The sequence below is a fragment of the Haemaphysalis longicornis genome, unplaced genomic scaffold (genome assembly GCF_048455015.1).
Source record: "Haemaphysalis longicornis isolate Haplotype H1 unplaced genomic scaffold, Haemaphysalis longicornis Haplotype H1 scaffold_3, whole genome shotgun sequence".
NCBI classification, from domain to species: domain Eukaryota; kingdom Metazoa; phylum Arthropoda; class Arachnida; order Ixodida; family Ixodidae; genus Haemaphysalis; species Haemaphysalis longicornis.
Window position 1 is genome coordinate 46,744,299 of NW_027526335.1, and position 24,796 is coordinate 46,769,094.

The 24,796-nt window shown below is 48.9% G+C and overlaps 1 protein-coding gene across 1 annotated transcript in view; it reads left to right on the top strand.

Moving 5' to 3' along the window:
* Positions 1-3,086: 3,086 nt before the first annotated feature.
* LOC144175207 (beta-galactosidase-like) overlaps positions 3,087-24,796 on the top strand; it is a 49,561-nt gene continuing 27,851 nt past the window's right edge. Inside the window, exons 1-8 of the mRNA XM_077704310.1 lie at positions 3,087-3,221; positions 4,901-5,070; positions 6,668-6,818; positions 15,165-15,228; positions 16,252-16,346; positions 18,035-18,209; positions 20,245-20,425; positions 24,145-24,188. Of these exons, the coding sequence (XP_077560436.1) occupies positions 3,102-3,221; positions 4,901-5,070; positions 6,668-6,818; positions 15,165-15,228; positions 16,252-16,346; positions 18,035-18,209; positions 20,245-20,425; positions 24,145-24,188 (1,000 nt within the window). The 5' untranslated portion in view covers positions 3,087-3,101. The remainder of the gene's footprint in view (positions 3,222-4,900; positions 5,071-6,667; positions 6,819-15,164; positions 15,229-16,251; positions 16,347-18,034; positions 18,210-20,244; positions 20,426-24,144; positions 24,189-24,796) is intronic.

Below are 24,796 nucleotides of genomic sequence, written 5' to 3' on the forward strand. Positions count from 1 at the left end.
TTTTTTGAACATGTTTTTACTCTGCTACGCATAGAGCAGTAATTTTTGGCTAAGTGTACTTTCGACCCACTAATCGAAGTGCTGGTTGTGTTGGTTGACTACGTTCGGCAAGAATTTAGGATGTTGAGAAGGAGTTTTAAAAAAATTAGCAGTGGCTTAGCTCGGCTATGCCAGGATATACGTAGCGTGAGTTAAGGTTCAGCTGGTTATTCTTAGCTTTCCTGGTTGTCTAGAATTAGCTTGATTATCAGGCTTACTGCTGCTTCAATGACACACACAAGGCATGCGCATTATGTGATTGGAAAACGTTTATTCAGAAAAAGGGAGAGGGGAGGGGAGAGAAGGAGTTAGGAGCGGTGGGTGGCCATCCTATTCCGGTGGGCCGCGCAGGGTCGCCGCCGCCTTCGCCCGAGAGATCACGGCTTCCTGGTCCTCGAGCTGGCAACTGCTCAACGCGCTCTCCCATCACTCTACAGAAGGGGGATCGGGTGGTTGGCGGTTCAGTGGGCACATCCAGACAAGGTGTAGGGTCGTGTTGGGAGTGTCGCAGCGTGAGCAGTTGGGTGCATAGCAGGTGGGGGACATGCGGCGGAGGGCGACGTGGTTGTGGTATGTGTGAGTTTGTAGTCTTCGCCAGATGCGGGCGCCGGAAACGGAGAGCGAAGGGTGAGGAGGGGAATAATTGCGTCGGGAGACCCTGCAGTGGTACAGGATGTCGGAGTAGGTTTGTCGGAGGGGGATCAGGGCAGGGGGACCGTGGTCTAGGTCGGGGCGGCAGGCCTCGTCTGGGAGGGCCCGGATAAGAAGATCGTGGGCCGCGGCGTGAGCCATTTCGTTCCCAGGGAGGGATGCGTGGCTCGGTGTCCACACGACGCGGGTTAAGGGTAGAGTGCGGCGCTGGGACAGGATGTGGAGTGCCAGAACGGAAAATGTGCTTTGAGCGTAGCGGCGGCAGGCGGTTCGACAGTCCGTGAGCACCGTAACAGTTGGAGTCGTAGCGTGAGTGATGGCGAGGGCTATAGCAGCTTCTTCTACCGTGCTCGTTGATGCTGTTTGCAGGCTGGAAGCAACGAGGGTGGTGGCGTCGGAGCGCACTACGGCAGCTACGTGTGCTCGTTGTCGGGGGTAGGGAGTGGCGTCGGTGTAAAGGGCAGTTGAATCACTGCCGTACTTTCGAAAAAGGAGGCGGGTCCGATGCTGTCGTCGTCCAATGTTGTACGGGGGGTGCATGGGATGGGAAGCACCCGTATGTTCGCGCGTTGAGCGGTGGGTATTCGTTGGGGGGTATTGGGAGTCTGCTCTACATGTCGACCGAGCTTATGCAGCAGGTGTCGGCCCGTCGGGGTGAGCTGCAATCGTTGCAACTGGTTTATGTGGGCGTCCATCAATTCGGTGAGAGTGTTATGGAGACCGAGTTGCATTAGCCGTTCGGTCGAGGTGTACACGGGCAAGCCAAGCTGTATTGTAGGATTTCCGAATTAGAATGTCAATTTTGGCCTGTTCTCGCGGTTTGAGGGCGAGGTATAGAGCTCCGTATGTGATCCGACTGGTTAGCATTGCTTGGAGAATGAGGCAGGTTTCGGCTTTTCTGAGACCGTTTCTTCTCGAAGGTGCGTTAGTTGTGACACAATAGTTTGTAGTCTGGGGAGATATGCAGCTCCCGAGCCGTCGTGGTGGTAGTGAACCCCCAGAATACGCAGGGTCTTGACAGTGGGGATCAGTTGGCTGCCGTTGTATAGTGTGGGGTCGGGTGTCGGGTTCAGTGGTCGTCCTTGGGTCCTGTTTCGGGGAATGAGAAGGGCAGATTTAGATGGGGCACATGAGAGGCAACACTGACGGGGATAATGCGAGATGGCGTCGACTGTTTGCTGTAAATTGTCCTGCTGGTAACCTGGGGAGCCTGTGTTAGTCCACAGCGTGAGATCAGCAGCATATAGAGCGTGATGTATGTCAGGTATCTGTGTACTTTGTGCCGGAAGGCCTAAGAGGGAGATGTTGAATAGCAAAGGAGAGATTACTCATACGGGAAAGAACCCTGGCCCGGGAATACATGTTTCTGCTGTCGGCGTTGTGTGTGCTGCCGTGGACGCCGAAACGTCTACATCAGCGGCAGCTGTGACATGGGTGTTGAGGAACAGGACCCAAGGCCTGTTCCCTGCCATGCCTTCTCTACTAGCTAGTGATGATAATGCCCCCCTTGGCATGCCGTCTTAGTCCTTTTCCGCAACAATACGCTCACCCAGGGAAGTGCGCTTGTGAGAGAGATGCAAGGGGGCACGCCTCGGCTATGCCAGGATATACGTAGCGTGAGCTAGGTTCAGCTGGTTATTCTTAGCTTTCCTGGTTGTCTAGGATTAGCTTGATGATCATGCTTACTGCTGTTTCAATGACACGCACACACACAGTATACGCATATATATGTGACACATGTATATTTATCAAGTGGCTCCGGCGCAGCGTCACCAATCGCCCCAGAGCTAAGCTGGTTCCACAGGTGCACGTCGGTGTTGCTGCGACGCACGAGCCATCAGTTCCACATCCGGCCACCCCTCGCATGATCATCAAGTGAACCGAGCGGCCACGTGCCGCGCATGCGCAGTACGGCTCTCCAGGACCTACGCGAAACTGCTCAGTCTCGGTCAGTGTAGGTCACAAGTGTTGCAGGGTCCCTTTAAGCAAGTTTCTAAGTTATCTGATGGGCATATAGCAATAATTTTTGGCTGAGGTACTTTGTAATCCCTTATTCTAAGTATTGAGTGTGTTTGTTGACTGCGTTGTGAAAGCCTTTACGATATAGAAAATAGTCGAAGTGTTTCAGGGCCCCTTTAAAAGGAATACACACCAGACGCATCGTGCATAGCGTCCGGTAGATAGCGCGAGTGGCTGGGAAGTGGAGCTTTATTGCACTTAAAGTGCATGCCCGGAGCTGTGCACGTGTTCCACCACAGACGATTGTCCCACGCTGAGAACATGGATCACTGCCTTGAGGGTAATGCAGAAAGAAGTGTACTGCAATTGTCACGAGTGGTCATGCAACGCACATGACTCGCAAATTGCGCCTGATGACCGAGCTTTTCCCGATCGCAACCACAGGGTGAAGAATGGCCCCGACATCACTGGCACTCCGAAATTTTAAGCGCCAATCCCCCAGATCCTGCAAGTGGGCCGCCATCTTCGCTTCAGCGGCCGCTTACATCATTTACCTAATTTGGTTTCCACAGGTGAGCAGACAATTTTTTTTCCGCGGAGATTTTCCCGTGACAAATGCACAAGAGAAAATTTTGTTCAGTGCGATAACCTTGCGAGCTCCCAAACGTCCGCAAACGAGCACACCAATCACATAACCCGTTTCGTTATCCCGGTTGGTGACTTTACAATGGCCGCGCGTGCCTGGTTCCAGAAAAACGATTTTTTTGTTAAACACGAAAGTGTTTTATTCCGGGATTCACCAATATTTTGCTGACGTCATATCCGTCACGGAAGTGACGCCAGTACAACGAAGCAAGCCGCCTGTAAAGAGTGCACCCCTGCACACAGGGCCTTCTTGCGTGGAAGCAACCTTTAGTACCAAAGAGTACGTTATACTATGGGTTGTTCGTTTTCGGGTTTTATATTCTAACACGAAGGTGTTCTATGCCGCGATACCCCAAGATTTCACTGACGACGTCATATCCGTCACGGAAATGACGCCAGTACACCTTCGCCGAAGCGACCCGCCAGCAGGACGTCGCTCGCCAAGCACACCCACAAGGCAGCCGCCGACCCGCAAATCATGCTCAGCTACAGATTTCGCTGCACATTTCCCTTTCGTGTTTTGCCGATTCCTATGACAGAGGAACCAACCACATTATTTTTGCAGATATGCGTTAGCGTAATACAACTCCCCCATTACATAAGTCGACTCCTGTTAAGACAAACTCGATTAAGAGGAATTAGCGAACAAGTCCGGGAAAAACTGTTGCACTCTCGTAATGTGCTCGATGCAAAAAAGAACCACTTTGTTGAGACGAATTTCGCGTGCGTGAGCGTGCGAACGTGCGTGCGGGCGTGGGTAACTACTTGGTTACTGTACCTTAACATGTCTACATCATGCTGTGGTATTTCGAACTACGAGGTTCGATCAAACGAAACTCGTATTTGGCGCGTCTCGTATAGACAGGCACATTGCACAACATTGCGCAAAGACAGTGCACTAATTGGGCTAAGAAACATATCAGCACAACAGTCGAAGGGCCACGCGGCAACACTGCAGAGGTCACTCAGGATGATTAAATAAAAGCAAATTTCATCGTCGTGTGCTCCGCACTTGCTTTAGGAAGGAGGGATCGAATATAAGACGCTGCGTTATCATGAAATAGACACTTGATAAAAAGAAGAAAACACTTGCGTTCTGAATATGAATCCAGTCCGCCTAGGTCAGTTTTCAGTGTTCCTCGGCACAAGCCTACGCGAGTGCATTCTTTTCGCATGCACGGTTTGTGTTGCGCACTACGGACAACATCCGGGCCGACCTACCAGGGAATCCATCCAAGATATCTCATTCACGGGTAACCAGTTCCTAACCGCAGAATGGGTCGACGAAGCGAAATTCTTTACAAAATGCAAGGCTGCATCTGGCGACAATTGCATGCCACAGACCGCAGTCACTGAACGGATGCAAACGTTTTTGGGACGACGCGGAAGAAACGAAAGATCCCAAGTGGCCCGGTCAGGTGACTATTGCAACACCATTGCACGAGCAATCTCCACGATGACATCGTCTGTCGCGTCAACATGAACCAGGCCCAGCCGCGGCCTATCATACTCTGGGCATTTACTCGTTGAGGCCTTTGTCAGAAGACAAACTGCCCGATATCCACATGCATCGTTAATTAGCTTTTTCTTCCGCCCTCATGTCTAGGGGGCAAAATTTCCGGCATTCACCGCAAACTCTACGGAGCGCCGCTTCCTCCTGCACGGCAAGCCCGTGCAGATCCTCTCCGGCGCCATCCACTACTTCCGGGTCCTGCCCGAGCTCTGGGAGGATCGCCTCACCACCATGCGATCCGCCGGTCTCAACGCCATTGAGACGTAAGTCACGCCGCGTCAAAAGGCTCAGCGTATAAGAACAAATGGATCGGCCCATAACGTGATTGCAACATCACGGGTACGCGGACGATGCCTCGAACTTCGCTGGTATAAGTGGTCCTGAAGGAGACCGGCTGCTGTGTTCTCTAAAAACAACAGATGTTTTCATGTCAGGCCTTCGATGAAAGCAGTGATGATGCTCTGCTACGTCCGCAGAAACGATTGGCATCTAGAGAGGGGCGCGCCTCAGAGCAGTGCTCAGGTCGTTCGTACTGCATTCGCTTATGGTTGATTTGATTGGTCGTGTGGTTTCAAGCGCCGAAGCTACGCCTGGGCTATGAGGCATGCCGTAGTGTAGGGCTCCCGATTGATTTTGACCACCTGGGGATTGTTAACGTGCGCCGAAACCCCGACGCGTGGGCGTTTTTCCTCTTTGCTTCCATCAGAAAAATTAGCAGTGGCTTGGCTCGGCTATGCCAGGATATACGTAGCGTGAGCCAAGGTTCAGCTGGTTATTCTTAGGTTTCCTGGTAGTCTAGGATTAGCTGATTATCATGCTTATTGCTGCTAAAACTATTTGCAATCCAATCCAATCCAGTCCAGTACAGTCCAGTTACTGCTCCTCGCGCATGCGCAGCACGGCTCTCCAGGAGCCACGCGAAACGGCTATCAAGCGGCTCCGGCGCAGCGTCAGACTTGGCTACTGCGCAACGCAGGCGCACAGCTGGGCACGTGCCGGCGCCAGTGCGTCTGCCATGGCTATGACGTCACTCCTCTGGAATGCGCAGACCGGTGAATGTGCAGACCAAATTCTCTACACACCCGGCCGTACTCCAATTAGATTGGATTTCCAATCCGATCCAATCCAATCCAATCTAATTTAATCCAATCCAATCCAATGCTCCTCGCACTTGCGCAGCACGGCCCTTTAAGGTCCCCGCGAAACTGCTCAACCTCGGACAGTGTAGCTTACGTCACGAAACGGTTAGGTGTTATTTGAAACGTATGCTGTGACAGCAAAAAAAAATGAAACTCAAAGTAGCTTTTAACTGAAATATCGTCGGTCGGTTTATTTGGGCGCTGATATAAAACGCTTCTCGCACCACCACTGTCATCGAGCGCACACTCTGTCTCGATCGCCCCCATGCAACGTACCGGCACCGTTTAGTTGCCAATGCATCCACGTCACTCGCATCCACGTTTCGTCTGCGACGAAAAAATTGCGCAGAGACAATTAAGAGTATTACGTTCACGACGGCGAAAGCCGAGAATGGGTGGCGGAGCATCACCGCGCACCTCGGCCGCGCAGTTCCCGCCATTGAAGTCACGTGTATTTTGGTACCATTTGTGTCGGCACCGATGACGACGGCGATCACTTCTCGCGTTTGATGAAACATATACGGCTTTACCTTTAATAACGCCGAGTTGATGGGAGCGAAGAAAGCTCTCCAAACTTGAATTTCACTCATTAAAAATAAAAAATTAAGAAATAAAAAAAAATAAAAAAATGACACTGACGGTTCGCTACGACATTCACGTTAGTCGAACGGGGGAAACTGTCCTTTGAAGAGCGACATGAGCGGGAATTCTATCTACGCAGCTACGTGGAGTGGAGCAGCCACGAGCCCGAAGAGGGAGAGTTCGACTTCGAAGGCCAACAGAACTTGGTCGGCTTCCTCCAGCTCGCACACAGTATGGGCTTCATGGTCATCCTACGACCGGGGCCTTACATCTGCGCTGAACGAGATTTCGTAAGTCCCTCGAAAACCTCTCCGGCGGACCACCTTAGTTACCGAAAGGAATAGCTCTCGAACTCAATTTCTTCGCAGTAGCCAAAGCTTGCGTTTCAAGTGGACCTTGTGTCGTTCCCACTCTTCGCGAGCTTAACGCATATGTAGCATCGGCGTAGAGTTTCTTCTGTGGACTGCATGCATTCGCATGAAGTGAAACATTCACATCACTGTTGGTGAACCTTTTAAAGGAGTACTGACACGAAATTTTCGTGTTACGTTTTTTTCGCTGCTATGCGTGCCTACCAGCCCACTAATCATAGAATGACAGATTAGACGGTCGAGCGCAGCGTAAACATTCATTTATGGCGTCGTTTATTCGTGCCAGTTTCGGTTTCGACTGAAAAACGCCGAGCGGCCGCCATAACAGGATGTATCACATGACGTCACCATTCTTGCCGCTTCGCTGCCTCTCTGGAAGCGCGCGCGAGCGAGCGCACGCGCGCGCCCAGATCGGCCGAGGTCTTCGCCGTCCCCACAGGCCCGGGCAGCATGGCGTAAGTCCCAAAACCATGACGTGTACACACGCCCGAGCAGCGCGCGCCAACCACAGCCAGCGCGTCGGCTTTGTCACGGGAGCCCCGACGCCGGCAGTTTGGGGCAAGTAGCACATGATGTCATGTCGGCCCCCTCTGGGCTTTCTCGTGCGGGCGAAGATTAAAATGGATTTTAAATATGCTTCGCTGAACTGTTGCGGTTGAAACTTGCTGGGAGATATCTCCTGGTAAAAAGGAAGCGTTTTACATAGTTATCACAGCTTTTAAATTTCGTGTCAGTACTCCTTTAAAATGATAGTCTTTCTTGGGCTACTTAAACGCAGAAATTTTGGCCTGTCTGTCTGTGACTCAATTCCGTCACCCCGCCAAAGAGGAACGGAAACTGCGCAATAGTCCAAATCTTAACGTCTATGTCCGGTGACAATGTTCATACTTGTCAACATTGTTGAACAAAAACAAGACATTACGCAAATATAAGGCAGAAAATCAATACATGAGTGAAATTTCAATCTTGCTTTATTAAAAAATTCACGGATGCTTGCTTTTTGCGATACCAAATAAAATACTACATCAACGGCAGAAAACCGTCGCCTGCTGTTGCCCGCGCTATTTCTTGGCGGCATTTAAGAAATCAAACGGCAGCAGCAACGAAAGGTTCCACTAAATAGGATCCATGTTCCTCTTGGAACGCTTGTGCAGTATGGCATCGTGGTTCTATAAGCGTTGTAGTAGGGTGCCTCAATTCACGCGCGTCTCCGCAGTACGGCAGCGCTAGCATTGAGACACCAGGCTTGGAGCAGTGGAAGGCGGTAAATTTAAATTGACTTGAGCAAACCTCTAGCGTTTGGGAGAAACGAGACGGGGAAGGAACAGCATAAGAGGTGAGCGGGAAAGAAAAGGGAGGCCTTTACTTGGCAGGGGCGCAAGTCGACTATCGTATTTCAGCGACATTTGCCACGAAAGGAGCATGATACGCGGCCATTTTATTCCCTAGCCACATCCTTATCATCACTACCGCCGCGCTTATTCACACCACCTCTACATTTGTGTCCCCTATCGCCATAGTTGATGGCAAAGTGACCGGCTATCGTTGGCGCTGACGCCGTAAACAAGAAAAAGTCATCGCCTAGCTATTAGTCTGACAGCAAAGCCCACGTTTATAAATCATTCGACGCGTTATCGCAATTAACCTGGAAAATCCAAGCATGATGAAGCGGTACTCCACCGTATCCGGTTGAATGTCGCCTACACGCGATACTTCTGTTACAAGATCCACCAATCCACCTCGCCACTGCGCCCACAGTGTGATGTACGTGAAGATCTGCAACACCTCATTTGTGATTCTACGCGATTTAGTATACACAAAGAGTGTCTCTCGCAGTGTCTCTGGGCCGGCCGCTCTCGTAAAACTGCAACTGAGGGACGTATTAGGTCTTTGGAATTCTTCCAAACGTGGCTCTTCTGCTACAAAAGCCTTATTGGCGTACCTATAAAAAGACACAATTCTTGATCAGACTTTGTAAATAGACGAAATCATATGTGTTTTTCTTTGCCATTATAATCATCATCGTCACCGAATTCACCTGGCGTAGCAAGGCAGGCGGCTTAGCTCGGCTGACATCGCCAGTCTCATTAAAGACTGTTCTCTCTCTCTCTCTCTCTCTCTCTCTCTCTCTCTCTCTCTCTCTCTCTCTCTCTCTCTCTCTCTCTCTCTCTCTCTCTCTCTCATTAACTTGTAAACTATGAACGTCAATAGCTCACAAGAATTGGTTCTCTCTTTTGAAGGTACTGATAGCAGTACACAATGTGGACACAGTACATAGGGATGTACACCCACACCTGACAACGCTAAACAAAAGACAGTTAGGAAACCTGTAGCATATAAAATAATATTAGTGAAGTCAGAGGCCAAATAACGCTCCCCTGAACGTCGGCTGCATTGGTAAACTATAAACGAGGGTATCACCAGCCTATCTACGCCCACTGCAGGGCAAAGGCCTCTCCCATTATTCTCCAATTACTTCGGTCCTGTGCCAACTGTGACCAATTTATCCCCGCAAACTTCTTGATCTCATCTGCCCATCTAGCTTTCTGCCGCCCCCTGCAACGCTTGCCTTCTCCAGGGATCCACTCTGTTACCCTTAATGACCAGCGATTATCTTGCCTTCGCATTACATGCCCTGCCCACGTCCATTTCTTCTTCTTAATTTCTACTAATATGTCTTTAACACCAGTTTGCTCCCTGACCACTCCGCTCTCTTCTTGTCCCTTAATGTTACACCTATCATTTTCCGCTCCATTTCCCGCTGTGTCGTTCTCAATTTAAGTTGAACCCTCTTAGTGAGCCTCCAAGTTTCTGCCCCGTAGGTGAGTACCGGTAAGATGCAGCTGTCATACACTTTCTTCTTCAGCGACAATGGTAGGCTGCTATTCATTATCTGAGAATGTCTGCCATATGCACCCCACCCCATTCTGATCCTTGTAATTATCTCTGCCTCATGGTTGGGATCTGGGGTCACAACTTGGCCTAAGTAGATATATTCGCTTACCACTTCCACTGCCTCGCCACCTATCTCAAACTGCTGTGCTGTCCCAAAGTTATTGATCATTACTTTAGTTTTCTGCATATTAATTTTCAGGCCCACGGTTCTACTCTGTTCGCCCAGTGCGGAAAGCATGCTTCGCAATTCGTCCCCCGAGTTACTTAGCAAGGCAATGTCATCAGCAAATCTGAGGTTACTGAGGTATTCTCCTTAACCCTTACTCCCACCTGTTCCCAATCCAACGTTCTGAATACTTCTTGTAAGCGTGCTGTGAATAACATTGGAGAGATTGTGTCTCCTTGTCTGACACCCTTCCTTATAGGTATTTTACTGCTCTCCCTATGGAGGATGATGGTAGCTGTAGACCCATTGTAGATATCCTCTAGTATTCTTACATGATGCTCATCTACCCCCTGGTTCCGTAATGCCTGAATGACGGCTAGGGTTTCGACCGAGTCAAATGCTTTCTCATAATCTATGAAGGCGATATATAGGGGTTCAGTATACTCAGCGCACTTCTCTATCACCTGATTGATCGTGTGAATATGGTCCATTGTTGAATAACCTTTACGGAACCCTGCTTGTTCTTTAGGTTGACTGAAATCTAAGGTTGCAGAAGTTCGGTTAGCGATTACCTTGGTAAATACCTTGTAGACGACTGACAGTAAACGAGGGTATAGTCTTAAAAACACTATACATTCAATTGTTAAACTAAGAACGGCCACAGGAGTTCTAGAGATACATATGATTCTAACATCAGTGCCATGGCCGGTTGTCGAAAGAAGGCTAAAGGACATTCCGTAAAAATGTCCAACTATAAAAAAGCGATAGATTCCTATTTTGCCCCACTGACACGACCATAGAAGAAGCTAAAGGTACCCATCGGGGTGTTACAAGAAGGGTTAAAGGCAGTCATAAAATCAGCCATAGCTAATTAGTTCAATTAGCTAAAGCCAACCAGAAAAAAATATTCTATAGCCAAACATACAATATTTTTGTATGGGCCGTGGCCGGGCATCTGGAAATTACACCCATGAGAAAATAAAAGGGGAAAAATTGTGTTCGCACATTTGTAGCAGTTTCTCATGCCGTTGAGATACCGAACCTCTTTGTGCTGACATACAAATCTCTAGAAGTGTTTTCGGCTTTCTGGCCTAACCAACCTTCGATGGGAGAATCTGAATTGGGGTACATTTTCGGGATTTCGGGTATTTACTTGGGGTAAGTTACGTGTGGTCACAATAGTGTACAGTGAATCTGGATAGGGCTGAAATTACGTGTCTTTACGGATCGATAAATACCCAGCTGGCTTTAATGCGAATAACATCGAAGGGGCACTAACAGAAAAAAAATTGCACCCCGTTTTTTAGTTAATGTTGTTGCTATAAGTAGATAATGACCTATTTATCCCGTGTAGGAACCTCATTTGCTTCAGCGCGCAACGGTTGTTTAATTAGAGACGTTTTGAAGCGGCCAGTCACAGTTTCGGTTTCAGCGGGTTCCGCGAAACGTTGGATTTGGTATAAACAAGGCTGCCCATGTGACCGTCGGATGGATATCACAGAGCAGAGCTGCCACAGCACTGTCGAATCCGCGTCGGTGGCAGTTTCTGCTAATGCCCCTACGTACTGATCTCGTCAGCCGCTTAATTAAAAAGCTACCGTGGACATGATGCAGGCACTACGAGTGCTAATTGCTCCCGGAGCTTGAGAAGGGCGCGCGACGTTCGAGGCAGTGGCTGGTGAGACGCGCGCTGGGAACAGCTGGCCAGTCTGCCTACAGGACCGCCTACACATGTGTTAGGCTTAACGCTGCGGCGGATGTTCGATCGCCGCTCTCGTAAGCGGTGCAGATGACGATTTTCAATGCGATTCGCTATCACATCTTTACCTCCTTCCTTGTATCTCTAGCTTTGTTAGCGTCATGAGTGCCATTTAGTGGAGCGGTAACAAGCTATCACTCGAGCGCTCGAGCTACCCGCGCCCGCCTGAATGCGCCACTTCGCGGCCGCGGCCGCCACCCGCACAGCCACCGTGCTGATGGTATACGCAGTGCGCCTGTAGTGTGCCCAGCGCGTTCTCGCGTCCAGTGTGATAAACAAAAATTGGCTACGAAGGTGGTTGGAAAGCAAAGCTGTAAACGACACCCACAGCAATTGGCCATTCAACGTCACTTGAATTCACACACGTGGCTCTACAAAGAGTGAAACCAGAGATTCTGCCAGCCGTTACCTGGGGTCTATTCGTTTCACCTGCACCGCGTGAACCAGTTCAGGCGGTGCCGCACTTCGCCGTTCGTTTCAGCGGTGCAGCTCGCGGCACCTGAACAGCGCCGTTCGATTCACCGGTGGTTCCGACGGGTGCAGGACGGGTTCATGGCTTTGCCTGCACTCCCTGCCGAGGAGGTGCAGAAGCAGACGAAAAATGTGCAGGTCTGGTTCCGCCGATGGCGGAACCCGCTTTGCACCGCTGTGAACTGGTTCAAGAGGTGCAGGCTGAATCGAATAGACCCCTGGGGTTCGCGGGGGCGGCGTCCCCAACGCAGCAGCAGCGGACGCCGCCGCTGTAGCCCGGCCTTGCGTCAGCGGAAAGAAAACGGAGAGGAGCGTCTTTCGATGGGTGAGGCAGCGGAACCTGCTGTGCTAGCTCAAGGCTACACCACTGCGTGACACAAGCGCAGACACCGAATCATATCGTCATGTGAGCTCAATGATTCCAATTTATACCTACTTAAACTAGTTAGTTTAGTAAGTTTGAGAATTGCGAGAAAGCTGAGGGAACTTTTGTAATCGCTTTTTATCAGAGCCAGTTGCTCCTTTCGCCTTTTGTAATACCTGTTCAAGCACAATCGAACTATTATTCACCAATTTACAAAACGGAGTCCCATTTATGGCAAGCAGGGCGCAAAAGGTAGCGTTTCTCTAGCGGCCAGATGTCTCTATGTGGTTGCTACATTTTGTTTTCCCGCCCTGCAAATCAATCCTTAACGTATCTTTGCATCACTTGATTCGGTCGGGTCCGGGTTACCCAGAAAGTGCTGTCGAACAAGCTAATCAAGCCGTGTGAAGGAAGCGCCCTAGGACGCGAAGCTGCGCCAAAACAGGCCCAAGACGACCGTCGCTAAAAGACGACAAAGCCGACGAAAGGGGTCCGCCGATGCGCCCGCCGGGGTGAGAAGGCTCTGGCGCGCGGGGAACGCTGGTTAATCGCGCCCAATCGCCGCGCCACCTACACTGTGATCCGTGAGTGAAAAGCGCCCTCCTCCTCCCTAGTCGCATTGAGAGTTTCTTGTGGCGCACGCCAGGATGAAACCATTGGCGGTCAGAGGTAGAAAACGTTGCTTGAAAAGCAATAAAATAGAGTGCCTGGAATCGCTGTAGAACTTAGGTCGCGGCCAGCTGCACGATGAGCCAACGAAATCCCGGCGCAACTCGAGAGGAAAGGCACCGACCTTCGAATGGAGCGGCGATCCGACGAGAAACGCCGGCAGTGCGGAAGCGGCCAACACAAATTACTACTACATTCAAGTAGTATTAATTACTACACGTCCAAGTAGATGCCGATCTTGTCAGGATTTCCGCTGGCTGCTCGGTTGCGTTACGCGGACTTAAAAATTTACTTTAGATATGTTCTATAGGCTGTATCCGCTGATAATTTGCAGATGATGCATCTGTGTTCACATCAACCTATCGTTCAAGTTATTTCGCCTTTTAAATTTTGTGTCAGTACTCCTTGAAATGCTAACTTTCGCGAAAAACCGGCGTCAGGGTGTCGGCATGACCAAACAACGGTTTTACATATTTCCGACAGCATATGCGCCAACTGCGTGGGGGCAGCGGTGCTCCCCCCGGGAGGGAGACGCCCCCGCTGGGAAAGTTCGTGGGTACCTCCCTCCCGAAGAACCAGTTGGGTTTGTTGTTTGTACATGGCAAACATTTACAGCCCAGTATAACAAGTACGAAAAGAACGAGCGGAACAACATGACCGCTGTTCTTCCGGCTACCCAGGAAAAATTATTTTTCTGTCACATTCCTTTCTTCTCGGAAATGATAAAAAGCGCTTCGCCGTCCGCAAATAAATTGTCACATGCATGCGTCGGCGTCCTCTATCGCGTGTCGTGGTGGATACAAATAAAAAATATCGACACTGGTGGAAAAGCGCGGCCGTGAAACTACTTGCTATCCCAATGGCACTATCAAATAAGTTGGCTCTCAAAATGTTCGAAAATTCCGGTGTTTAGTTGTAGTAGCGAGGGAATGGTGACGATTGTTCTGCGGATTTTTTCATGAAGTAGCAAAAATAAGAAAAGCTTCACGTGTCACTCATGGAGCCTCATATTCCAAGGTTACAAACATGGAAGGATAAAATGAGATATGCAGTCGGCGGGAGTCTTTTTTTTATGGAAAAGGAGGAGTTAGAGGTGCACGCTCTTGACGGTAAAGGGTGTCGCGCGGGAGAATGGGAGAGATGCACAAGGGCTGAAAGCTCATTGGCCAAAAACCTCAGTGACAGAAGCTCACCACTTTCAATGGATGGTTCATGGTGAGGCATGGTAACATGTCAGGGGCCGTTATTTTATCATAAGCTCATATTAACCTTCAGAAGAATCGACGATTGGGTGACGAATACGTGGCGTAAGAAAAACTTCCTTTGCACTTATGACAGCCTTTTTCACACTTTCCTTATCATACCTGGATTTACATTACTAATACTAGCGGCCTTGAGGAGGTGAGACACAAGATTGATTGATCGATCGATCGATCGATCGATTGATTGATTGATTGATTGATTGGTTGATTGATTGATTGATTGATTGATTGATTGATTGATTGATTGATTGATTGATTGATTGATTGATTGATTGATTGATCGATCGGTTTAACGCGCCGACCCAACGTAGGCGATGAGGCGCGCCGTAGTGGAGGGTTCCGGATTAATTTGGACCACCTGGGGATCTTTAACGGGCGCCTAAATCTCGTACACACGGGCGTTTTTGCTAGCGGCTGCCGCAGCCGGGAATCAAACCCGCGACCGCGTGCTCAGCAGCGCAACGCCTTAGCCACTTAGCCACCGCGGCGGGTGAGGCACAAGATGCGAGGGGCTTCAACCTCCGAACCACCATCTCGGTCCCAGCTCATGGACTTTCAACTCGTCATTTAAACGTGATGGCTGTGAGGCCGCGTTAACAGGAAACACTGGGCAACTACTGTAACATGCGGCACAGTGAGCAACCCGTAATCTGCAACCAGGGCTTGTTTGTTCTTGCAGGGAGGGCTTCCGTATTGGCTGTTGCGGAACGGATCGTCCATTCGGCTGCGGTCTTCGGATGAAAGTGAGTACTTCCACCAAACGCTCCATATCCGGACGCACTTATAATCAATAGGCATGTGCTCGTGCTTTCGCGCTGAAACTCTCAAAATACACAGTTGCACATTAATCAAGACAAATAAAAATAACGCATTTCTCTTTGAGCGCCGCAGTAGCGGCACGACCGCTAATCACGATTGTGCTACGTGAAACTTGCTTAATAGACTAGAGCACAATGTTTACTTCTGCAGCTTACCGACTCATTGCAATTTTTTCAGAAGTGATTTATCTGGAGTTACCTAGTGTAATGCAAAGCATTCGCGCACAGCTAATATTTCGAGACGAAATCTTACTTTGGGCACAGTTTCATGTTTAGCCCGTTGACCTACCTGGTTCCAGTGACATGGAAGCTATCAGCTTTAAATGTATGGGCAGTAATGTTTCAAAAAGAATCCCAGAAAGACTACTTACAGCTATACCACGAGACATGGAGAATAACAGTTTCAAATGTAGAGGCAGTAACTTTTGAAAGATAACTGCACAAAAACTATTTACAGTTCTACAAAAAAACGTTTACAGTATTCATACCGAAGCCAGCTCCCTGCTTTATAAGAAATTGCACTTTTCTGCGAGGGTTTTACTAGATTCCTGAACGTTCGGCCTCTAGAGCAAAAGAGCTGTAGATGGGTCACTATTTTTTTTCTTGATGAAGGCGTAGCACAGCAATGCATAGACAAAATAAAAAAGGCCGATTTCGCTGGCACAACAATCACTTCTTGCGCCATTTTATGCACAGCGATCGTTAAACTTAAGTTGTTATATGGGTGGCCTTACGTGCTCATCCTGCGTCTGCACTTAGCGCGGCTAACTCGCACATAAACATTAAATTTCCGAAGTTCCTACTTATGTAAGAATCGTCCTTTGTTCACGTTATGATTATAAAGACACGTAATAAAATGACTAATTATAATTACGTGTCATTTAAAGTACACGTACCTCCTCAGATGGAGGCCGCTGGTATGATCTTTTGTGTTTGTCTGCTGCCCAGACTACCTGCCGTTCGCCAAGAGGTTCCTCACCAAAGTGTACCAGAAAGTGAAACCACTCCTAATCAGCAACGGTGGGCCGATCATTATGGTTCAAGTAAGTGCGGCACATTCCGTTTTCCAAAATTCTGTATAAGAAAGGGACCGAAAAAAGTTCCTGCTCCTCATGTGACCTCCTACGGGAGACTTAATTTGGACCCGGCACTGCGAAACTGCTCGCTGGAGTCCAGGACACAGTCGCGACCGGGACACAGTTCCCGTCGCGCTTCTCACAGTTACGTGGTACGATTCCCTTGTGCAATCCACGTCGCGTTCTTCTTCGGCCCTGTTTAGAAAACGACGACTCCTCGCTACGAACGGCGCGTTTAGCGGGTACTTCTAGAGTTCATCTATATAGAGGAATTCTATGCGCTCCTAGGATGCCTCAATGCCATCGCCGCCGTACAGGGTGGAGACACCCTTTTAACGGTCCCATGCGGCCGCTATTGGGTCAAATTGCTAAACGCGTTGTTCTTTTCGTCTCCTACAAGACCCACCATCGCGAAACAGATGACTCAAACTTCACCAGTAAACCGCGTTGCGGCGATAATTTCAGCGCGGTTTCGATGCACTGACTTGCTGCGGCGGCGAGCGAGTGACCCAAAATGGCGGCGCCAGCGTATACGTGTCTCCACCCTGTACGACGGACGCGTGCACCAAGGCACCCTATGTGCTCCTGCCTGGCGACGCCATCTCTCCGCTGGTGTCGCAGGAGCCAATTTGGTTTTCAGAGTCCAAAGGAGCCGCCATTTGAACAGGTGTTGCGATAGCCCGCCGCCTTGAGGTGCTCCAGGATGGCGACGCCGTCTGAGCTTCAGCGGGTGTGCAGCTGCAGTACGGCGTAGCTGGGCTCGATGCAAGAAAGATGTTTGCTCGTCACACTTCGCAACGGCAACAGTCCGTCGAAATGACGGTGAAAGTCGGCACTTATTCGATGTCAACGTAAGAGCTTTGGGTGGCTCACCGGCACTATCGGTCGACGGTGTTGCCTATTGTTACTGAATCAGCCTTTGTCTCAGCTTTGCGAGAGGTACTCGCAGTCTGTGAGCTGCCGTGCTGCAACGCTTGAAATATTTTATCGGCTTCCTCATTATTGTCACGCATTTCTGCTTTCAGTGCTCCTCTTCAGTTATTTTAAGTGGCCCTCAAAAACCAAATTTCCGGCAAATCTAACAAACGAAGGAAGTAAATGTCAGTATTCGGTCCCGAATTTGCACTTGTGTCACTGGATAGGATACGGAGTACCGTCACTGAGGCACGCAAGTGAACAACGGCGGCCATTTTGGTGTTTATCAATGTTGCCAGCTAGTCACCGCGTATGCGGCCTCACCCCTAACTTTGACGAGGTCGGTTGTAAACAACACTGCCGAAGACGCAGAAACACGGCATCTTCGGGCACACACTTCTGCAGCTCAACTGCTGCGAAGTGCGTTCTCTTTTATTCGCGTTCGGAACGACGCCAGTCGCGCGCAGCCGCAGAGCATGGAGGACAAGCTGAGAGTACCACAGTTGACCGACAGAAAACGCGTAAAGGAAAAAAATGGCAGTGCCCATGAACCATCGCAGTGTAAACAAACGTCACGTGATGCGAACTGACCAACTATCAGGGCGACGGCATGGAACACCAGGAGAAAAGAGTGCCGATACTCTGTAACCTTATCTAGTGACACTGGTAAAGCCGAAGGGGGTACTTGCACTAAGCGTTGTTTGGCGCCGTCACCGCGGCACTGCTCCGGCGTGCTCCAGGTGGAGAACGAGTACTCTCAATTCGGCGCGTGCGACTCGAAGTACATGCGGAGCCTGCGGGACCTGGCATGGGAGGAACTGGGGCAGGACGTGGTGCTCTTCACCATGGATCCTGACCGCGCCGCTAAGTGCGGCCACGTCCCCGGAACGCTCGCCACTGTCGGCTTCGGCACAGGTGTGTACGTTTAATGTACAGGTGCCGTCAGAAGTAAATGGAGCACGGGAGCTGCGGCCGAACCGCATAGGAGCGTCGTGTATAGCTGCACAGTCGGCAAACGAAAGGATAAGAACACGCATGCGCGCCTGCCGGCAGCGATAGCTTACCTGTACATCTCAAAACAGTTCTTTTAACTTGTATTCGAGAATTCTTCGCAGCATACTGGTATCGGCGATGGCACTGCGTCGGCCATTATGATAACGTACGTGTTCACGCAAACTGCACGCAGTCACTTATCGACCTGTGGGCTCTCGCTTTAACGCTTTCCCCTTAACAGAGCTTGGGTGAGTTAGCACCAGTCTGCGCGAAAAAAAAAAAGATGTTAAGCGAATGAAAGTTGAAACCACTCCGCCTAACTACGACGATGATTGAAACGGGAAGCTTTCAGGTGTGCGAAAATAAAATGGTGAAGTGCCGGGTCAGAGCGTCAACGATCAAAGTGCAAACTGCCGGCTAGTCAAAGTCAAAACTGAGACGAAAGCAAACTAATCCCTCACAAGAAATCTGAGCACCCTCCCCCCTTGTCCTATCGTCATCGTTACGTTAGACGGAGGGTATTTGAACTTCGTTTGAAGGGACAATGGGCTAAAGGTGTAGTGCATGGTGAACTGTGCATGCGTTCGCTTTAAAAATACAAGCTGCTTCGACCGTGTCGGAATGTCGCCATAGGATAGACGTCGCCGCCTTCATACGCGAGGGACCAGGTTCGACTCCGACCACAGGAAGAGTTCTTATCTGGTTTCACTATCATTATCATCATCATTATGTGGCCCCGATTGGGTGAGTTGGCTTTCCTACACTGCCTTTTGCTTACGACACCTACATCAGTGAGACTAAGAACGCTAGCTCCGCTTTAAAGGGACCCTGCAACACTTTCGATAAACGAAAAGCTACAGTTATCACCAGCACGGCGCGGCGCTGCGTGATTTGTTCGTCGCACCAGATACGCCTTCCATTTGCTTTGTTCTTGTGGCTTTTTTTTTTAAATTGCTATCGAAAAGTGGTCATTGCTGCAACTTAAGGAAAACCGGCCAACAGCCGCTACATGGCCTCAGTGACGTAATTCGGGCCATAGAAGTACGTCAAGATCGGGAAAGAGAGAAAAATCTTTTGAGCGAGTTTCCAAGTTATCTGATGAGCATAGAGCAGTAATTTATGGCTGAGGTACTCTGTGACTCCCTAATCTAGGTACTGGGTCTGTTGGGTGACCACTTTCTGCAAGCATTTAAGATTTCAAAAAAAGTTGAAAAGTGCTGCAGGGTGCCTTGAATAGTCGGCGTTCGCACGTCGGTGCAATGATCGCTAAAGACGAACTCTGTCCCATGTTTGTGCGCGAACCCTGCGGCTGTCAGACTCGTAGGACCCACTCAGGATACCCTCGCCTCTGCATGCGATTGAATCTCAGTGCAATTTCCAGTTTCTGCGGGCCTACCAAAGGAAAACAGAGGGTGTCCTTCACCGACTACGCCGGAACGTTGCCTTCACTCTCAGTTTTCTGATTAAGACAGGCTGAGCGGACTCGCCATTGTGCTCTGTATGCTCTGTGAGAGAAGACATACGGCATGTCTTCTTTTACTGCCCGCAGCATGCAGCTCAACGTGAAATAGCGAAAAGCACTATTGTGCGACTGCTACGCAGGAGCTCTTTCGAACTGCATAACCTTTTTGGTCCGTGGCAAAATCACGATGACGCGGCGCAAGGGACAAAGACTCTTTTGACTTTTTTGCCTGACTCGGGATAAATCGACGTTCTTTAACCTTGATATCCTCAAATTATTTCCCCTAATGCTGAAACTTTTTGCTACGTTCCAAACTGATATAATTTTCTTCTCCCTCTTATCATTGTTCCTACGTACTTCTTCCCCATTTCTTTTCGTTTTTCGCCTCATTATGTTCACTCTGTCTAAGTAGCAAGCCCCGCCGTTTGTGTGGATAACCTTTTCAGTGTTCATTAAAGCTCTCTCTCTCTCTCTCTCCCTCTCTCTCTCTCGCAGGTGTAGACCCCAAACATGGGTTTGGTAAAAATCTTGACAATGGAACGTCGGGTCCGCTTTTGAACACTGAATTGTACACCGGATGGTTTGACAGCTGGAACAAGCCGCACCACACGGTGAACGCCAAGACTCTCGCCAACAGCATCCGAACAATACTCAAGATGGGGGCTTCTTTCAACCTGTAAGAAGAAGAATCTCTTTTACACACCACGCTGTTTCTGCCTACACACAGTTTCTAGCGCCAAACCGAGTGCACTGAGAATGCATGGTACTCAGTTTATTTTTCTCCTAGTCGGATTGAAATCAATTCCTGCAGCCAGTTTGTGGGAAGCTGTAGCAATGTACACAGCCTGGCGTAAGAGGACTTTGGTCCCCGAAGACGCCATACCACGCTAAACTGTGGCATGGAGTGTAGTTGTTGGCGTTGTATATTTGACGCGGATGTCCTTTTACATAGCATATACGCTTCATCTTCCCGACGCAGGGTCACCCAAATTTGTCCTCCTGAATCGTTGCCTTTCGGGCGAGCTATCTCTTAGTAATCGATAGAATCAGGGGAATGGCGCGAAACGTATACGCCTGATTTTTTAACACGAAAGGGCTTTATTCCCGAAACACCAATATTTCATTGACGTCATATCCGACACGGACACGGAAGTGACGCCAACACAACGAAGCAAGCCGCCTGTAAAGAGTGCACCCTTGCACACAGGGTCTTCTTGAGGAGAAGCAAGCTTTAGTACTAAAGAGTATACTTTATACTTAGAGTTGTTTGTATATATTGTAACACAAAAGTGTTTTATGCCACGATACCCCAAGATTTCCATCACGGAAATGACGCCAGTGCACCTCTGTCGAAGTGACAAGCCAGCAGGACGTCGCTCACCAAGCCCGCCCACAAGACAGCCACCGACCCGCAAATCATGCTCAGCTGCAGATTTCGCTGCACATTTCACTTTCGTGCTTTACCGATTCCTATGACAGAGGAATCAACTCTGGAATGACCTACCTGACGTCATTGTCAATTTAACTAATCATGAAATTTTTCGCGAGCAATTAATGATACATCTATCTCAATAGCATTGTATAACCCCCTTCAATTCTGTTTTTGTTCTTTGTTTTTTTTTTTTTTTTTGCGACTGCGAAATTCTTGTTGTTGCTTGAAACCCCTCCTTGTCATTTGCGCAACCACTGTTATTAGTTCCAATGTATTGACTTGTATTGTGGAAGAAGTGTCACCCACTAGCATTCTTTCCTGTGTACCCCCCTTACTCTATGCTCCGTAATAGAGCCTGTAAGGTATTTTTAAATAAATAAATAAACCGCAGTTTTTTTTTCTTCACATTTTACAGCTCCTGGTGGTTACCTCGAGGGGATGCTACGCCAATTTAAAGCGGTGCGAACGGCGATATATGTCTTGCAAGCGTTGCTGGGACCATCACATCACTTCTAATGAACCGAAAGTTCCGATTAAGCGACTTCGAATTATCGAGAGTCGATTGTACTGGGGAAAACTCGCGATAGGAGGGGTTGTTCCCAGGGAGAAGCTTTCGTCCTGCAGTAAACGCCGATATGCTATTGTAGATATGATGGGGCCGATGATGATGGAATGGTAGAGGGGGTATAAAGGAGGGGTGGGTGCAACGAAAAGGGGAAGAGTATGAAGTAATGGTAGAGAAGGAAATGGGGCGGGAGGGGGAAGAGGCTGACCGGGAGAAGTATGTGGAGGAGGATTCGTTGGGAATGCGGAGAGGAACACATACGGGAGAGGCCAATTGGGAAAGCGTAACCTGACGACACTGACGGCGACGCCGAGAACTACCGCTATGTGACGTCCTTTCCAGCGAAGCACGCTGACGGCCGGCCATTTTTTTTTTACTTCCTGCTAATGGCACTTCTCGGTGGGCTGAGATCGGCAGCACCTCGTTCAGTTTTCCCGGAGGCTTGTTTATAAGCGGAAACCATCACGGTGCAAATTAATTCTTGCCATTGTCGCTTCCCGTGGGGTCTTGCAAAGTTATTGCAAGTTTTTTTATTGTACTTAAGGGAAACTTTCGAAAAGGTTCCAGAGATACTTCGCAAGGTCTAGCGATGCTTCCTCTTCGTGGAGTCAATGGCGCCTTTGAAGGGGACCCCCTCCTAGGCGACCTAAAATGACGAAACAAATTACCATTTTTCGGACACGAACATGTTCAAGAATTATTTTTTGAGTTTTTTTTCCAGTTTCAGTATTGGAGTGGAATTCACTACCTAAACCGTTCTTAACATCTGTCCTTTTGCCATTTTGAACATGCCATATTGTCTGTACTTTAGTTTCTTATTTTTTGTTATGCCTTTATTTTTTATCGTATATTGCGAATGTGTAATGGGGACTTAGACCCATTCTGCGTTCTTATTACATCTCTGTATGATTTATTTATCGTATTTTCTGTACGCCTGTTGTCATTATCATCCATCACGATTACGTGTGTTCGCGACTGAATTTTTGTGCCTCTCGTGCTTGGTCTTTTCAAAACCGTAGTATGTTGTAAAAAAAAAAAAAGAAATGGCCATAGAGGTGATTGGCTATTTAAATAACCTTGATTGGTTATTGTTGCTGTTACTTGAATTCTTCATGCAGTGGACTCCAATTAAAACGAACTCGCTTAAGACGAACACTATGGTTAGGACGAACCACATTTTTGCTCTCTTGTAACGTACAAAAAGCAAAAAAACCTACGCTTAAGGCCTCCGAAAGATCAAAACTTAAGACCAAAAAACCTCCGCTTCTGATAGTACGAACAAATTTTTAAGGCCCCTTCGGGTTCGTCTTAACAGGAGTCTACTGTGTTACTAGAATGACAAATATTATTATTATTATTATCGTTAGGTGTAATGTCATCCGCATCGTCATCATAACTGAAGAAAAAAAAACTCCGCACCGCCAACACTGGGGCGCACCCCCAAATCTGCCCTGCTTGGAGTGCTATGTTAAGGAACAGAAAATACCCATTGAGGATGAGCATGAAACGTGGGGTGAAACGGGGGAGATATGCTTCAGACAAAAACAGAGCGAATTCCAAAAGCCTTAAGTGCTTTCTTAATCAAGCGTGATCGTGGCGAATGCACACGGTTCTCATTTTCAATGTGACCGCATTTATTAAAGACGATAGTCGTTCTTCGGCTACTTGAACGGGAAAATTTTGGTCTGTCTGTCTGTATACCTGTCTGTCAGTCGATTCAGCCAGCCGGCCAAAGTAAAACAGATGCTGCGCGATAGTCTTATATACTCACAGCCAAATCTAAACGTTTACGTCCGGTGTTAATGTTCATACTTGTCAACATTGCTGAACAAGAACAAGACATTACGCAACTATAAGACAACAGATTAATACAGAAGTGAGATTTGCAGTGTTCCTTTATTTAAAAAATTACGGATGCTTGGATAGCAAATAAAATACTAGAACTGCAGAAAACCGCCGCCTGTTGTTGCCCGCTCTGCATGGCGGAATTCAAAAAAATCAAACGGCAACACCAACGAAAGGTTGCACTAGATAGGTTCCCCGTTCCGCTTGGAACGCTCGTGGAGCAGGGCAACGTAGTTCTATAAACGTTGTAGTAGGGCGCCTCGATTCACGCGCGCCTCCGCCGCCCGGCAGCGCTGGCATCGAGGCACCCGTGTTGGAGCAGTGGAGCGCGGTAAATTTATATTTTTTGAGCAAACCTCTAGCGTGGTATCTTGGAAGGAACGAGACGGGAAAGGAACAGCGTGAGAGGTGAGCGGAAAAGAGAAGGGATGCATTTACTTGCCAGGGGCACCAGTCCACTATCGTCTTGTGTCGACATTTGTAACGAAAGGAGCAGATACGTGGCCTTTTTTTTTTTTTTTGCTCGAAGCGTAACATACTCATTCCTTTGCAGGTACATGTTTCACGGTGGCACCAATTTTGGATTCAAGTCAGGCGGTAAGTAAGAGCCTTTACGTCGCATACAACAAGCGTCGCACTTAATTAGCTCCGTTCCAGCGCATTGACGGACCCTTAATTATTGCAAGCCAACCAAACAAACTGAGCCAGTGCGTAAATGTAATTAGCATTTAAACGACGTATTCGTCGGTTTCTGTTTATGGAATATTTTGCCTCGATGAGCAAGACTGTATACAGCCAATCTCACGAATGCTGAGTAACAGGCACCGAACAAACTGCCAAAAGCAGCCCGGTTATGCGTTTTTAGCGCTAATTTCCAGCGTAAGTTATATTACCTAGTGCGGAGTAGGCACGGCGCCGGTTGTGTATGCATGACGTGCATTAGGTCTTCGGAAAAAATTGGCTCCAATCCACGCTGTTAAGGTGGTTGAAAAGCAAAGCTTCAAGCGACACCCACAACAATTGCCCATGCGAGGTCACTTGAATTTAGACACGTAGCTCTACAACGAAGGAAACCTGAGATGCTGCCATCCGTTACCTGGAATTAGCGGGGGCGGCGTCCCGAACGCAGCAGCAGCGTCGTCCACGGCCGGGCTAGAGCGGCGGGCGCCGCCGCTGTAGCCCGGCCGTGAGTCTTGAGAGAGAAA